Raw genomic sequence first — 14,221 nt, 5'->3', positions numbered from 1 at the left:
TCCAGACCTGCCTTGTTCTGGAACTTTCTTTTTCTTCTTTGTGTGTGTGTGTGTGTGTGTATGTAATAGAGATGAGGCTGGGTCCCATCCTATAGCCCATGTCGGCCTACACCTCATTATGTAGCCCAGGCTGGCTTTGAACTCACAGGTATTTTCCAGCCTTAGTTTCTGAGTGCTAGGAATGCAGGGTGTACCACTCCACACTCATAACTGTATGCACTGTTTCCTGTGACCCCCATCGCTGTCACAGAGGTCTCGTGGGCCTAGTGTTTGCTATGTGCGTGGGCAGTTCTTGTGGCTTTCGTATCTGCTCCTGTGAGGGCCAGCCGCTCTCCCTGCTGATGGACATTTGAACTGTTTTTGGTTTGGGTCTGATACAAGTAAACTGGCTATGAGCATTTTCATACACATGGGTATAAGTCTTCACTTCTAGGCATTATTTTAAAAAATTCTTTGTGTTTGTGATAAGCATGTGTGTGTGTGGTGTGTGTATGTGTGTGTGCGCACGCGTGTGCGCTGCTGGTGCTGAAGATGAAACCAGCCTCATGCTAGGCAAGTCTTTTTTCACTTTTTACTTTGAGATGGGGTCTTCAAACTAGTCTTGAACTCACTCTATAGCCCAGGCAGGACTTGAACCTATGATCCTCCTGCCTCGGTCTCCAGAGTGGCTGGAAATATCGGCCTTTATCAACAGCTGTCTAGCAACAATTTAAAACTGCCATTGTGTGATGGGAAGCCCAACACCTGGGCATGCCCGGCCTCACCTCTAAGACGCAGAGCAGCTCCTCCACGTAGGCGCGCTCCGTGTCCAGGAGCTCATTCATCACGTGTCTGTGGATGGAGCATGGGGAGCAAAGATGTTAGTGTGAGAGCACCAGCTGGAATTTCTGAGAGAGGAGACTTATTTGTGAATGGAAAAATCAGTCATCTAGGACTTGCCCAGGACAGGGAGTGTGAAAGAAGCTGGCTGCCCAGCTCCCACTGCCTTCTGGGATTGATTTCTCTATCCACTTTCTGGCCTTTGTGGCCATCCGTACAAACTCAATGCCACTTGCACACACATTATCAAATCAAGACACCCCCTGCTTCCTTCACAAGCCATTGGAATCTCTCCAAGACTTCTTTACCAAGATCTTCCAGCCCCTACCCCAGAGCCTCTGGATAGGTGTGGCTCCTCAGTTTCTCTACCAGCTCGGACCCTGCACGTGAGAGCTACATGGGGACCACCCGCAGCCTGGCAGTGTGCCTAGTAGTTGTAGGAGGAGATGAGGACAGGCTTATGAAGCATCCAGCTACCCATGCCTTTCAGACATGAGGACCGCCTGCCTGTAGCCAATCTGCCCATTTCACCCACAGAGGCCACAGCCCCTGGAGTACTGGACTGAGACCTGGGCGTGGACTATTATAAAGCGGCCAATCCCAAGTAACTAGGCCCTGTGTGTGAGACTGGTTTGGCAGAGTAAAGAGCCCTGGGCCTGTTCCTCAGTCACACACTGCACACGGGCACGCGGGAGGCCACCTCCATCTCAGGGCCCCATGTGTGTCGCCCTGGCTGGAAGCTTCTCCACTGTCTACTCCTCTCTGCCTCCTACTCTTATTTTGCATCAGAAGCTGGAAGTGACAGAATGCTCTTCTCAGCTGGTTTTTAGTTCCATAATTCACTGTCCTGCATCTCCTGAGAGGGACATTGCTGAGTTCGTTAGGACATCTGGAAACACATTGCCTGTGCACCTGTGTGCTCACGTGCTTCCAAGAGCATTTCTTCATTCTTACTGTACGTAGAGCAAACACGAAGAGTTAGGACATTGCAGGGCTGACCCTTTCCTTCCAGTCCTGAGGTCATGACTCCAGCTCCTGGCTGACACAGCCCTGCGTGCTTTTTCTTCTCTGCAATTTTATCCTCTTGCATTCACACTGTCTGGCCTATGTGCTGCTTAGACACTTCATGAGTGAAGGTGACAAACGGGCAGGTTTCAGTGGGGACATTGTGAGTGCAAGCCTTCAGTATGTCAGAGCATTTGGCCGTTACTCTGCAGGAGCCCTTGTGATAGGTATGTGTTTCCATAGAGCAGAAGGCAGGCTACACTGTAAGGGCTCAGATCGTCAACTGCCCAGCCCAGACAGGGGTGTGTGTGTATGTGTGTGTGTGTGTGTGTGTGTGTGTATGTGCTCGCGTGTCTTTGTGCATGTGTGTTCTCTAGCTCTCTGTGTGTATATGTGCACGTGTACGAGTGCGTGCATGTATGTGCATGTGTGCACACACGGGTATGTGTGCATGTGTGTGTGAACATGTGTGCGTGCGTATGTGTGTGTGTGTATGTGGGTGTGCGTGTGCATGTGCATGCATGTGCGTGTGTGTTCTCTAGCTTTGTGTATGTCCTTTAGCTCTGTGCATGTGTGCGTGTATACGTGTGTATGTGTGTGTGCATGTGCGTGCATGCTCATGTGCGTGTGTTCTCTAGCTCATGTGTTTGTTTTCAGTTGTCATATACATGATGCTGGCTTCCTTCCTGCTCTGTATGCCACGGTCTAAGTGCTGCTTACCACCTTCCTGATGGCAATACCCAGACACTCACAGCTCCCCTCATCCCCCCAGCTTGGTCGGGAAGTATGGCCACTCACCTGCGCAGGATGGCTAGGCTCTCTTCCTCTTCTCCTGTGGAGCTGGTGCGGCCCTGCCGGGGCTCACTCATTTCACTCTGAGGAGAGAACAGCATGCTGGGCTTGAGGATGAAAAGTGCCCCCTCAGGCACTGACCACCCGGCTGGCTTTCCCATTGAGAATAGAGTCTGAGGAGGGCAAGTAGATGCCCCAGAGCTCAAGAGACCCAGAGACCCAGCACATGGACAGCAAGGTCACACCAAAGGAGGATGCTGCGTTGCTTTGCTGTGGCTCCAGCAAGCACATGCAGGGTCATCAAGGCACGAGCCTCACCTTGGCTCTCCTGTAGGGCCCTCTGCGGAGTGCGCCGCCCTCAGAGCTGGAGTTCTCAGAGCTTCGCCAAGAGCCTAGCATAGAAAGGGGCAAAGAAGGGCGTTAGTGTTGTCGAGGTCTATACCCCGAGGGAATGGGAAGAGAAGGAAGGGTTACAGCAATAAAGATGGGAGAGGTGATCGGTGGGCAAGGGATGTTGGCTGGGGCCGCCATAGCCCCTAGATTGGGAATAGTTATAGCTGACAGGAGACAGTGGACAAGAGGGAGGGAACTCTCACTGGCATCTTAGAAACCTTGGAGCCCTTTGCTCGGGCCATCTCTCCACCTCCAACACGCAGGCCAGGGTGGGCGCTTCCTCAGGACATTTCTGGCTGCTATTCACCAACACAGAAGCCTGTTCATCTCTGGTTTTGTTTTGTTTTGTTTTGGAAAGGAAAGACTGCTTGCCTGATGTAGGGAGGAGGAAGTCTCCAAGCAAGGTGAGGGCCAGAAGACCATGACACCCTTGCAGCCCATGGGGTCTGGAACACAGTCCCATAGTTAGTGACAGCCTGGAGGGTTGGGGAAGAGGTCAGAGCTGATCCAGGGGCACAGTTCTGGCAACAGCACAGATAATGGATAGATGGGAGGGAATGGGTCAGAGGAAGTGACTTGGAGACTTTTCCTAATGGCTCGGTCAGTGTTCTGAGGGTCACCAGAATTCAGCTGAAAGGACCCAACTCTGCTGTGGCCAAGGCATAAAAGCAGCCATAGCTGACGACATGTGGCAGAGTGTGTCCGAGTCCTCATAAAACTTATCAAAATGGGTGACAGGATGAGCCCTGAACTGCATGCAGGCTGCTGACCATGAACTAGGCCAGGGAGGGCAGGCAGAGTGCACGGCAACAGGACTTGGCTACCTGAGAGGAAGGGTGTACCTGGCGAGGGGGAAGGGGACTTGGTGAGCGCCTCTGGTCGGGGGGCCACGGGCTGCACAGGCCGTGTCTGCTTGGCTGCCAGTTTCTTTAGGCTGGCCTGCCTGCGGTGGAACATCTCCTCCGTGCTCTCCTGCTTCTGAAAGACTTTTTGCACGTGTTCCTGAAACGACAGGGCTTCTGAGACACCTTGCAGATGTCAGTTTCAGCCCCTTAAAAACACCCCGTTGTCCAGAGAGTGCATGTCAGTGGCTACAGCCTCCTTGGCTTCAGGTGAGTGAGAAGTGTCTATGCACTGTGCTGTACCAGCTCTGGTCGGACAGCCAGGGCTGCGTGAGATTCCCAGCAGGACGGGGAGCCATCTCCAGAACTCAGAAAGGATGGCTGTGGATGGGGGATGCATCTCTCCCTATAGCCCCAGAAGAGGAATTAGGGTAGCAGGCTGGGGACAAAGGGGAGCCAGCCGGTCTTTTGTGTAATATCTGAGATACCATGGTGTGACCAGGGTTCCAGTGAACGTCACACCATAACCCCATGCCTATCCCAGGCAATGCTGGGGGAGGTGATGGCATGGGATAACCTCTGTGATGGAGGAAGGGCTGAACCTGATGCTCCCATCCCTGCGCTGCTACCCACCAGCCCCGATCTCCTACTCAAACGGCTCTTCCGGGGTTGAGGTTATAGCTCACTGATATGGCCTAGTATGTCTGAGGCCCTGGGTTCAATCCTTAGTATCTAAAACACATGTTCTTTGAAATATCCTATGAAATGGGTCCCTAGTCCCCAGGCTACCATCTGGAGATAGAAACCCAAGCTGGCATTACCAGAAGGTCCTGGTTGAGGATGCATTCGTACTCCTTGTAAATCTTATTGAGCTCCTGAATCTTATTTTCTGCACCAGTCTCCAGAAACTTCTCGATCTCCTGGAGGGCCGCCTCTGCGCCATCCTGGGACTGGCATTTGTCCACAGGCTGTGAGGCCAGCAGAAAGATCCCCTCGTCGCTCCACTTCATGGACTGGAAACAAGGAAGGCTGTCAGCCTCAGAACCTGCTGCCCCATCCTTCCCCTGTGTGGCTGCCTGCTGGACCCTGTGCTCCCCACACCTGCCTCCTATCTGATGCACCTGCAGGAAATGAGGTGACCTGCCAAAGGGTGCCTGGAGGGACGTGACACTGAAAAGCTGACTAGGTTTCCGGGGCTGAACTCACCAAAGGAGAGGGGATCAGAATGAAGTAGGACTAACAGAAAGCCCAAGAAATCATTACTGGGACACTGAGTGCATGGGGACAAAGGCTCTGAGTAGACAAGATGGAGGATGTGGGGGTAGGGAGTGCTCTGGTTGTCTGGTTAAGTCCAGTTGGGTGTCCTACCGTCTCCAGGAGGCTATGCAGCTCCAAGGACTTGCTGAGAAGACCCCGCCTCCTGGTGACCTCCGAGGCGAAGTGGTCACAGAGGTGCTGGAGCTCCTCACACTTGGGGTGGATGGAGTCTACAGCATAGTGCCTGTTCTCAATCAGCTGCTGGCCTTCCAGTGACAGGGCTCGGGCCTTGTCCACAGCCACCTGCACGACACATCAAAGTAGTCTGTTTAGTCCCCTGAGGAGAGACAAATGATAAACCTGGTCCTATTGTCTGTCCTGAAAATGGGCGATGGGCGTGGAGTCTGTGGACTGCTATGGCTGCCTGAGGCCACTGAATCCTCAGGATGCTCTGAGGTCAAAGGTCGTGGGAGTCAGGAAGGTGTTGGTATTACTTACTGTATGTCCAGGCATACAGTAAGTAAGTCCAGGTTTGAAAGTCAAGGGATAATACAGAGCTGGACAGAGGGAGGACCCAGTGTGTGCCTGAGATGGCGGAGGACACTTAGGGGTCCCTGCACACTGCCTGTGCTACCCCTTAGGTGCCACAGGAGCTTATGCTCAAAGGGAGGCTCAGCCCTGTGCCCTCTGCACAGTGAGATGATGCTGTGACCTTTCCCCTTCCACCCGTGCCCGGCTCTCACACTGGACTTCTCCTCAAAGGTGGTCAAGTCCTTCAGGAGGTGCTGCACGTGGGCCAGGCTGTTTCCAACATCCGTGAATGCAGCTATCTTTTGGGACATGGAATCCAAGGTGGTTTTGACCTGCAAAAGAGGAAGACTGGCTTGAAACATCTGTGCCTCATTCAGGGGCCCATGCCTGGAGGGGCAGGGGATGGTGACCCTGGCAGCAGCCAGGTGACGAGGGCCATCAGGCTTTGGCCAATCCATTCGGGTCTGCAGAGCCACTTGGGGGGCTGTCCCGACCCACTGCCTCACTCCTGGAACACTTGGAAACCAAACAACTCCATAGTACTTCTAATGACCCACAGGTCACCAAAGAGGCTTGACAGGAAGTACAAGACATTATATTCAATGGAAATGAAAGTGCAGCATATCAGAATTTGTGGGACACATTAAAAGTGGGGGAGGAACATTGGTAACATTCAATAACAAATATGTATATTATTGATAAGCCGGGTATGGAGGATTGTTTGCGTTTGAGGCTGCCTAGGCTATATACTGAGTTTCAGGACAGTCAAAACTGTATAAAGACTGAGAACTTGTCTCAATAAAAAACACTAAATAAATAAGCATATTATTAAAGAATAGTCTTAAGTAGCTACTACAGGATCCTACTCCAAGCCTGGGATAAGAGTGAAATGAATTCAAAGCCACCTGTAGACATAAATGATGGAGATACAACCAGAAACAATGCTGTCTCTTTGAAAAGCTGAGCTGCTGCCCTTCAAGTGGCACACTGTGATAATACAGCAGTCAGCTCCCTGCACTGCGAAAAGATGCAAGCTGTCAACATCAGCGAGGAAGCAGGGGCCATCACTACAGACTTCCACAGACAGGAAGAGAGCAGAAGCAAGTCTGGACATGAATCTCACTTAACATGATACAGAGGAAGGGGACCACCTCCTGATAGGACCATCAGTTTGTTCAGTGTGAAGCAGCACTTTTCACAGTGTCAGAACTGCTGGGCATGCTCAGTCACCCTTAAACCCCACCCCACCCTAACACACACACCCCAACAGCACCCCAACATTCCCTCCAACACACACACGTGCACAACAACACACATACACATCCCAACATACCTCCCAACACACACACACACACACACACACACACACACACACACACACACACCTACCTACCTACCTCCAGGCCCACATAGCTTCCCAGGGTATCACATCTGATGTTTACAGAAAAACTGAGGGGCTCAGCCAGTAAAGAGCTTGCCAAGCTAGCACGTGGACCTAAGTCCACATCTCTAGTACTCAGGTAAAGTGTTGGGTGTGGTGACAAGACTTTGGGGAGAAGACAAGAGGGTCCCTGGAGCTCAGTCTAGCTCACTCAGTGAGCTCCAAGCTTGGCAACAAATCATGTCTCCAAAGGTAAAGGTACAGCATGAGCAAGAATACTGACATCCCCTCTAATCTCTGTGCTCATACATTCACGTGTGTATGCACATGTACACACTTGTGCACATACCCACACAAACAAATGTATGCACAAATGTATGCATAAGCACACATTCAAAAAATTAACACTAATTTATACAACCTTCTGAAATTGGAAGTGTCCTCTTTTGATTGATTCATTTCCCTAAAATAACATTGTCCTGATTCCAAAACAAGAGAAAGAGTGAAAAAGAAAACCCCAGATCCATGCATGCTGAATCCCCGGACATGTGCTTCTTGAATCCCTGGATCTGTGCACCCTGAATTGGTTGCAAAAATTAGCAAGCTATTACCAAACTTGACTCAGCCATGCATAAAAGCAACTGCAGTGCATGAACTAACCACACACTGGGACCAGGCTTTGTTTCAGAGATGCAAGGTGGGTGAAGAATCTGAAAGCCTATTGACAGAATTTGCAACAGAGGTCACAGAATTCATCAGTTGAAGGAAAGAATGGGACAGATTGAACATCTACCCTGATCTTAAAATATCTGAAAAGAATGGCAGCCGAGAGACACTCTCTCGGCTTGGTAAGAAGCTCCTGCAGAGGCTGACAGCCCCCAGGGTGTCTGGCTGAAGACCATGGATGCTCCCCATGGGGCCCAAGACATCCAGGTACCTTTCACTGCCTTTACTCAAACAGGGAAGCTGTAGTCAATATAACAGGGAGAGTCATACAGCCAAGGGAAGAAATCCAAGTGCCCTTCTTTTTTTTTTTTTTTTTTTTTGTTTGTTTGTTTGTTTGTTTTTTTGAGACAGGGTTTCTCTGTGTAGCCCTGGCTGTCCTGGAACTCACTCTGTAGACCAGGCTGGCCTCGAACTCAGAAATCCGCCTGCCTCTGCCTCCCAAGTGCTGGGATTAAAGGCGTGCGCCACCACTGCCTGGCCCCAAGTGCCCTTCTTTCAATGGCATGATTGTCTGTGTAGAAAACCCAAAGAACTCTGCAGAAGAAATAAATAAATAAATCCGCAGCAGGCAGGTGTGTTTGATGGGCCTCACGGGACAAGGGCAGCTGCATTTCTTATATTGTAGTAGATACACTCAGAATAAAAACACCAAACCATTGTAGTTTTCAGTGAAGCAGCTTGATATATGTCCAATAAGACAACTGGAACCATGCTGAAAACCACGCAGCCCTGATGAAACGAAGCTAAGAAAACTCTGATATGTGGTGGCCCCGCTGTTCTGATTGACTAGAAGGTAGAGTTTAACAGCACTGCATGGTTCTGAGTGTCCACTTAACACAAGCTGGAGTTATCAGAGAGGAAGGAGCCTCCCTTGAGGAAATGCCTCCATGAGATCCAGCTGTAAGGCATTTTCTCAATTAGTGATCAAGGGTGGGAGGGCCCATTGTAGGCGGTGCCATCCCTGGGCTGGTGGTCCTGGGTTCTATAAGAAAGTAAACTGAGCAAGGCAGAGGAAGCAAGCCAGTAAGCAGCATCCCCCCATGGTCTCTGCATCAGCTTCTGACCTTCCATAGCCTCTGCATCAGCGCCTGCCTCCAAGTTCCTGCCCTGCTTGCATTCCTTTTCTGACTCCTTCAATAATGGACTATGACTTGGAAGTTTAAGTCACATAATGATCTCCAGGAACTGGAGACATGTGGGGAGCTGGGATGGGCTGCAAAGGGCAGCCCAAGGGTTCTGGTGTGAAGGGTGTCCTGTACCTATAGCTTCGATGTCAGTCTAGGCCGCAACACTGAGCTATGGCTTGCTCCTCCCCAGGGAACTGGCAAAGGGGATCAGGACTTGCTGTCTCACTCTGCATGACTACAGGTGAGTCTGGAATTATCTCTGAATAGAAAGTTTGATTTAAAATGCTGTCTGTGGCTGAGGTGGTTCATTGGGCAGGAGTCAAATCCCCAGCACAACATAAAAAGTTGGGCATGGCAGTGTGTGCCTAAAATCTCGGCATTGGGGTGTGGGGGTAGAAACAGCAGAATCCTGAGATCTCTCAGGCCAGATGGTCTACACTAAATAGCAAGCTTCAGTGAGAGACCCTGTCTTCAGGCTGTGAGTGATAAAGGAAGACACTAACTTCTGCTTTAGCCCACATGTGCACACATGTGTGCACACACATGAATGTGTGCACTTACATACTCATGCACACACCCCTTCCACACATGAATAACAAATAGATTTGAAATGTCACCTGCTCTGGAAAGCCTTCTTCAGTTGTCATATAAGTTAGACCACTGGTTGTCAACCTTCCTCATGCTGTGACCTTTTAATACAGTTCCTCATGTTGTGGTGGCCCCCAACCATAAAATTATTTTTGTTGCTACTTCATAACTGTAATTTTCTGACTGTTATAAATCGTAATATAACTAAATATCTAATATATAGGATGGTCTTGGGTGACCCCTAAGGGGGTTGTGACCCACGGGTTGAGGACCACTGAGTTAGAAATAAAGCAGATAAACCTCCTCCCACTTCCTGAAAGGCAGCATCCCGTGGCCCGCAGCTCAGTCACTCACCTCCCGGAAACCTTGCTCAAAATGCCGCAGTTGCAGGCACTGTTCCAGCTTCTGCTGATGCTTTGCCCAGAACTCGTCAAAGGCAGCCTCAGTCTCATTCAGCTGGGCCAGGAGCCTGAAAAAGAGAGGAAGGGTCGCAGGAGTAAGGAAGACTGTACCTCCCAGGGTGCACAGAGGTCTACCCAACAAGCTTTCCAGTGACTCCCCAGCCTCACGTGCTGATTCCTATGGTTCTCAGGGTTCTGAGGGACAGAGGGATATGCATGTCAGACAAGACCTCAGGCTCGAACTTCTCTCCTGCACCCATGCCTGTGTCACACGGATGCGGCACTGCAGAGCCCTATTTGTGTGGTGTGTGTGTGGTGTGTGTGATGTGTGTGATGTGTGTGGTGTGTGTGTGGTGTGTGGTGTGTGGTGTGTGGTGTGTGGTGTGTGTGTGTGTGTGTGTGTGTACATCAGGAGTCTTCTTCAGTTGCTCCATGTTGTTATTTGAGACAGGGTCTCTCATGGAACCTAGAGCTTGCCAATTCCGCTAGTGTCAGGCCGGCGAACACCAGGAATCTGCCTGTCTCCACCTGAACAGTACTGTGATTACAAATAGGAGCCAATACACCCAAGCTGTCCACTGGGGATCCCGACTTAGGTTGCTGTTCTTGCGTGGCAAGCTCGATCAACTGTGCCATCTCCCCAGTCCCACATTTATTCACTTTTGAAGGATGACAACCCTGGCTCAGGGTGAAGAGCAGCTGGCTGCCAAGGTCTAGAGCTGGTGTTCGCCACCCTCGCCCTCACTCTTAGGATTACTTCTTGCTAAAGGACTCAAAATAGAACCAGCCAGCACCACCTTGTTCTGACCCTTTCCCTAGTCTTGGAGGAGTTGATAAATTTCCCAGAGTGAAGCTGGCTAGATCTCCAGCTAGTGAGCCTTGGTAACCTAGTGTGTGCCTTTCCTATGTTCCCAATACAACATGCCTGTTCTGCAGACAGCCACAGCTAGTGTGGGTGAGCGCCAGGCGAAAGCCAGGAGCCAAGAGCCTGGCTGCCTATCGCTGGGTTTCTGGACAAAATTCTATCCATCCAGATGCGCGGAGCCTGTCCTGTAGGTGGGAACAGCGCCCCCTAGTCTGCAGTGTGGTGAGGCGGCAGATAGGGCTCTGGATGTGTCAAAGCAACAGGGAGCACTAGCGGACACGGACACTAGCGGACACGGATGGATGGCATCCTGCCCTGTGTTGTGTTATAAACATGGAGAACCAGCGAGAAATACAGACAGTACCCTTTACTGTGATAGTAAATGGATGCCTGAAGACACAAGGCTAGAACAGAGACATCCTGAGCTACTCTCCTACAACGACTCTCACTGGGGATGTGGGAGCCATTCGAATCTAAGGTGCTCTGCTACTGCTGCCTGCCCAACGGTTTCCGGTCGGTGAAACTGTCTGTTCGTGAGCACCACCTCTCCTTTTTTAGCAGGGGAGGCTGGCCAGAGGGCTACCTGCCTGGGATCTGTTGCAATCGCTTTGGCTAGTCATCTCATGTTTTCACAGGAGCTGTGTATCTGTGGAAGTCTTGCACCTTGGCCAGGGCAAGGGAGGGTGGGCAGGTGCGGGCCTTACCTCTGCACCGTGGCCTGATTGTCCAGCTGGTCCTGGTTCACACTATGGGCAGTGCTCTCAGCCAGGGGCTCCCCGAGGCTCTCAAGAATGCTGTTCCCCTCCTTCAGCGCCAGCTGCAGATCCTCCTGCACAGGGGGAAGAGAGAGAGAGAGAGAGAGAGAGAGAGAGAGAGAGAGAGAGAGAGAGAGAGAGAGAGAGAGAGAATGAGAACACAGGGTTTGTATTGCAGCCAGCTGGCTGGACTCACGTCTCAACACTGAGTAGGTGGGGCTAGCATGGGGTGGGAACACTGTGCACTGTGGGTGATCACACAGTGCACTTAAAACTGTCAAGGACATTGTATACTTACATAAGATTCTCAAAGCACTAACTTGAAAAGACATATGCTAGCAAGGATGGTGCCACTGCTGCTTGCTGTGGCACAGCTAGGGATACGGTCACTCGGGGCATGGGGATAAGGTCAAAAGTGACCGGAAACCAGGCTTGCGAGTGTCTCTCCTGTAGTTGGCCTTGTTGTACAGGCAAAAGCCATTTCTAAGGAGTGAGAGACATGCCTGGAAGAGATGGGGTGTCATCGTCAGGACACAGAAGCTTACAGACACCCAGACCCTGCTGTCTCAGAGCCATCAGTGATGCAGAATGTCTTGACCCCAGAAGGCCATGTGAGCTCATAGCACAATGGGATTTTATGCAGCAAATTCAACCATAACATCATCCGTCACCGGTGAGAGGAACTGGCAGAGGCCCTGCTCAATTACACTGGAGCTGCCCGGTCCCCCACACAGGGCACACCCACCAGAGAAGTGCTCTGGTCTTGGCTTTGCACAGACTCTGAAGTCCCTCAGGTTTTCTGGGCTGAAAGGTGCCACCCATCCGTGCACATGCATTCTAACGGGGCTCTGAAAGGGCTATGGTCAGTTCTCAGTATCCTATCAAGAGCCCCGAAGACCCGATTACTTCTGGCCCTTCTGTGTGGCAACTCATGAGACATCTTGTGTCTGGCATCAAATTGCCCTGCTCTGAACCTCAGCCCCACAAGCCACACTCACCTTCACTTTAGCCTTCTTCTCTGTGTGTGCACTGAGGACCAAGCTGGTTGACTGGACGTCATTAGGCAGCTCTGTCTCGGCCAGCTCGGTCCCGAAGGCCTGCAGCATCTGAGCTGTCTGCTTCACCATCAGGGCGAAGCTTTCAATTGCCTGGGGAGGAGGGAGAGCCCAGTCACAGAATCCTGCACGCCGGCCCGCGGCCTGCAACTCTGAAAGCTGACACCATGACTGTTCTTGGAAAGGAGAGGGTGGCCCCCAAGCCCTGTGGACACAGGGGTGCCAGCAAATACCTTCTGGTGAGTGTCTCAACCTCGCACTTCTTCAGAAATGTATGGGGCAGGCTTTGCAAATATCCCTATTGCCCAGGGTCATTCTGCGCTCAAGGTCTCTACCTCCTGCTCCTTGATAGGAGACTCGTGAGTGTCGAGACTGAAACACAGAGCTTGGTAGGTTTTTTTTCTCCACTAAGCTCAGAGAGAGCCGCACCCAGGCTCATTACTCATGGTCTTTCTTTACAGTGACTAAGGTCTACAGAGACCATCTCCTCATTCTTGGGGAAGGCACTTCATGTGAGCATGTTTTAAAAGGCAGTGTTGTCATGTGAAAACTATTCTGCTGGGCTATGAAGTAATGAGAACATGGCTGCAGAGCACCCAGGCCCCCACTCACTGTGCGGTGGCACAGCCACCTAGAGTGGCAGTAGTCCAGGGTCCCCCCGAGGTCCTCGGTCAGCTGCGACTTATCAATGTAGCCGTGTAGTTCTGGCACCGAGCTTAGCATCATGACCTGTGAGAGAAGGGAGCATCACCAGGCGCCCTGCCCTGGCCTCCACATTGGCTCTGCCTTCTGACTTGAATGGGGCCAGCTCCGCCCTCTGGTTGATGAGCCCCATGCAAGCCTCTTATTGGAACTTCTCCTTGGCTTCCTCATCTATACAATGGGCATATTCTGACGGATCTCACTGGGAGATGGTGAGGACTCAGTGAGGCCACTGGACATGACCAACCCCTGCATAAGGTGCCTGGCCTGTCACAGATAGCCACGGATGCCAGTACCTTCTCTGGCAAGGAGCTCGGTACGCCGAGGGAATAGAGCTTTGCTTCCTAAGAAACCAGTTTATGCTGGCTCCTGATGAGAACTCTGCAAACATCATGTTAGGCACTGGCAAGAATCAATTTAGCAGCAGAGTCAGGCTCCCACCTCATCAGACTGACAATTCCGGCCGAGCTCTGCATCTGTAGCTGGATCTCACCATTCTTTGGCCATTGCTGAGGTCATTCTACCATGAGTTTTAGATGAAAATATAGACTTTGCTTTGTAAGCTGTCAGGCAGACACTACAGAATAAACTTCCAAAGACTCAGTGCAGATGTTATTTGATACCATGGCATCTATTATTCAGCGCTGAGTCAGTTTAAAGTGGGGGCTCTATACTGGGGGTGTCTAAAGACAACCTGGTTTTTTACAATAGAGAAAAGGCTCTGGTGTCTTCTGGGCAGAAGTCAGGATTGCTGAGAACCAGGGTTCCCAGAAAGGAGCCGTTCACAGCGCTGAGAAGCAGTATAGATGTTAGGTCCCCACTGAAGTCCGACTGCCAGATAAAACAGCATTAGAGCCTCAGTTTGAGCCAGAAACACAGTTCTCACAGAGCTGCTCCATTTTCTTTTGGTTCTTCTAATAAATTTATCCACATGCTGTCAAACAACTCTGGCTCATGGCCAGTAAGCCCAAGACGGATTGGG

General features: G+C 51.1%; 1 protein-coding gene across 19 annotated transcripts in view; it reads right to left on the bottom strand.

The window, feature by feature from the left end:
* Window positions 1-14,221, bottom strand: part of Mcf2l (MCF.2 cell line derived transforming sequence like) — a 144,969-nt gene that overhangs the window by 18,943 nt on the left and 111,805 nt on the right. For all 19 annotated transcript variants that reach the window (XM_076913823.1, XM_076913824.1, XM_076913822.1 and 16 more), the window contains 11 exons: window positions 13,150-13,266; window positions 12,481-12,630; window positions 11,432-11,556; window positions 9,816-9,930; window positions 5,852-5,971; window positions 5,220-5,411; window positions 4,673-4,864; window positions 3,852-4,011; window positions 2,935-3,008; window positions 2,623-2,699; window positions 765-831 (listed from right to left, as the gene is read on the bottom strand). In XM_076913823.1, coding sequence (XP_076769938.1) covers window positions 765-831; window positions 2,623-2,699; window positions 2,935-3,008; window positions 3,852-4,011; window positions 4,673-4,864; window positions 5,220-5,411; window positions 5,852-5,971; window positions 9,816-9,930; window positions 11,432-11,556; window positions 12,481-12,630; window positions 13,150-13,266 — 1,389 coding nt within the window. The remainder of the gene's footprint in view (window positions 1-764; window positions 832-2,622; window positions 2,700-2,934; window positions 3,009-3,851; window positions 4,012-4,672; window positions 4,865-5,219; window positions 5,412-5,851; window positions 5,972-9,815; window positions 9,931-11,431; window positions 11,557-12,480; window positions 12,631-13,149; window positions 13,267-14,221) is intronic.

Source organism: Arvicanthis niloticus, chromosome 16 (assembly GCF_011762505.2).
Source record: "Arvicanthis niloticus isolate mArvNil1 chromosome 16, mArvNil1.pat.X, whole genome shotgun sequence".
NCBI classification, from domain to species: Eukaryota; Metazoa; Chordata; class Mammalia; order Rodentia; family Muridae; genus Arvicanthis; species Arvicanthis niloticus.
Note: the sequence above shows the minus strand (reverse complement) of the source record. Positions and strands in the feature narration are given on the sequence as shown.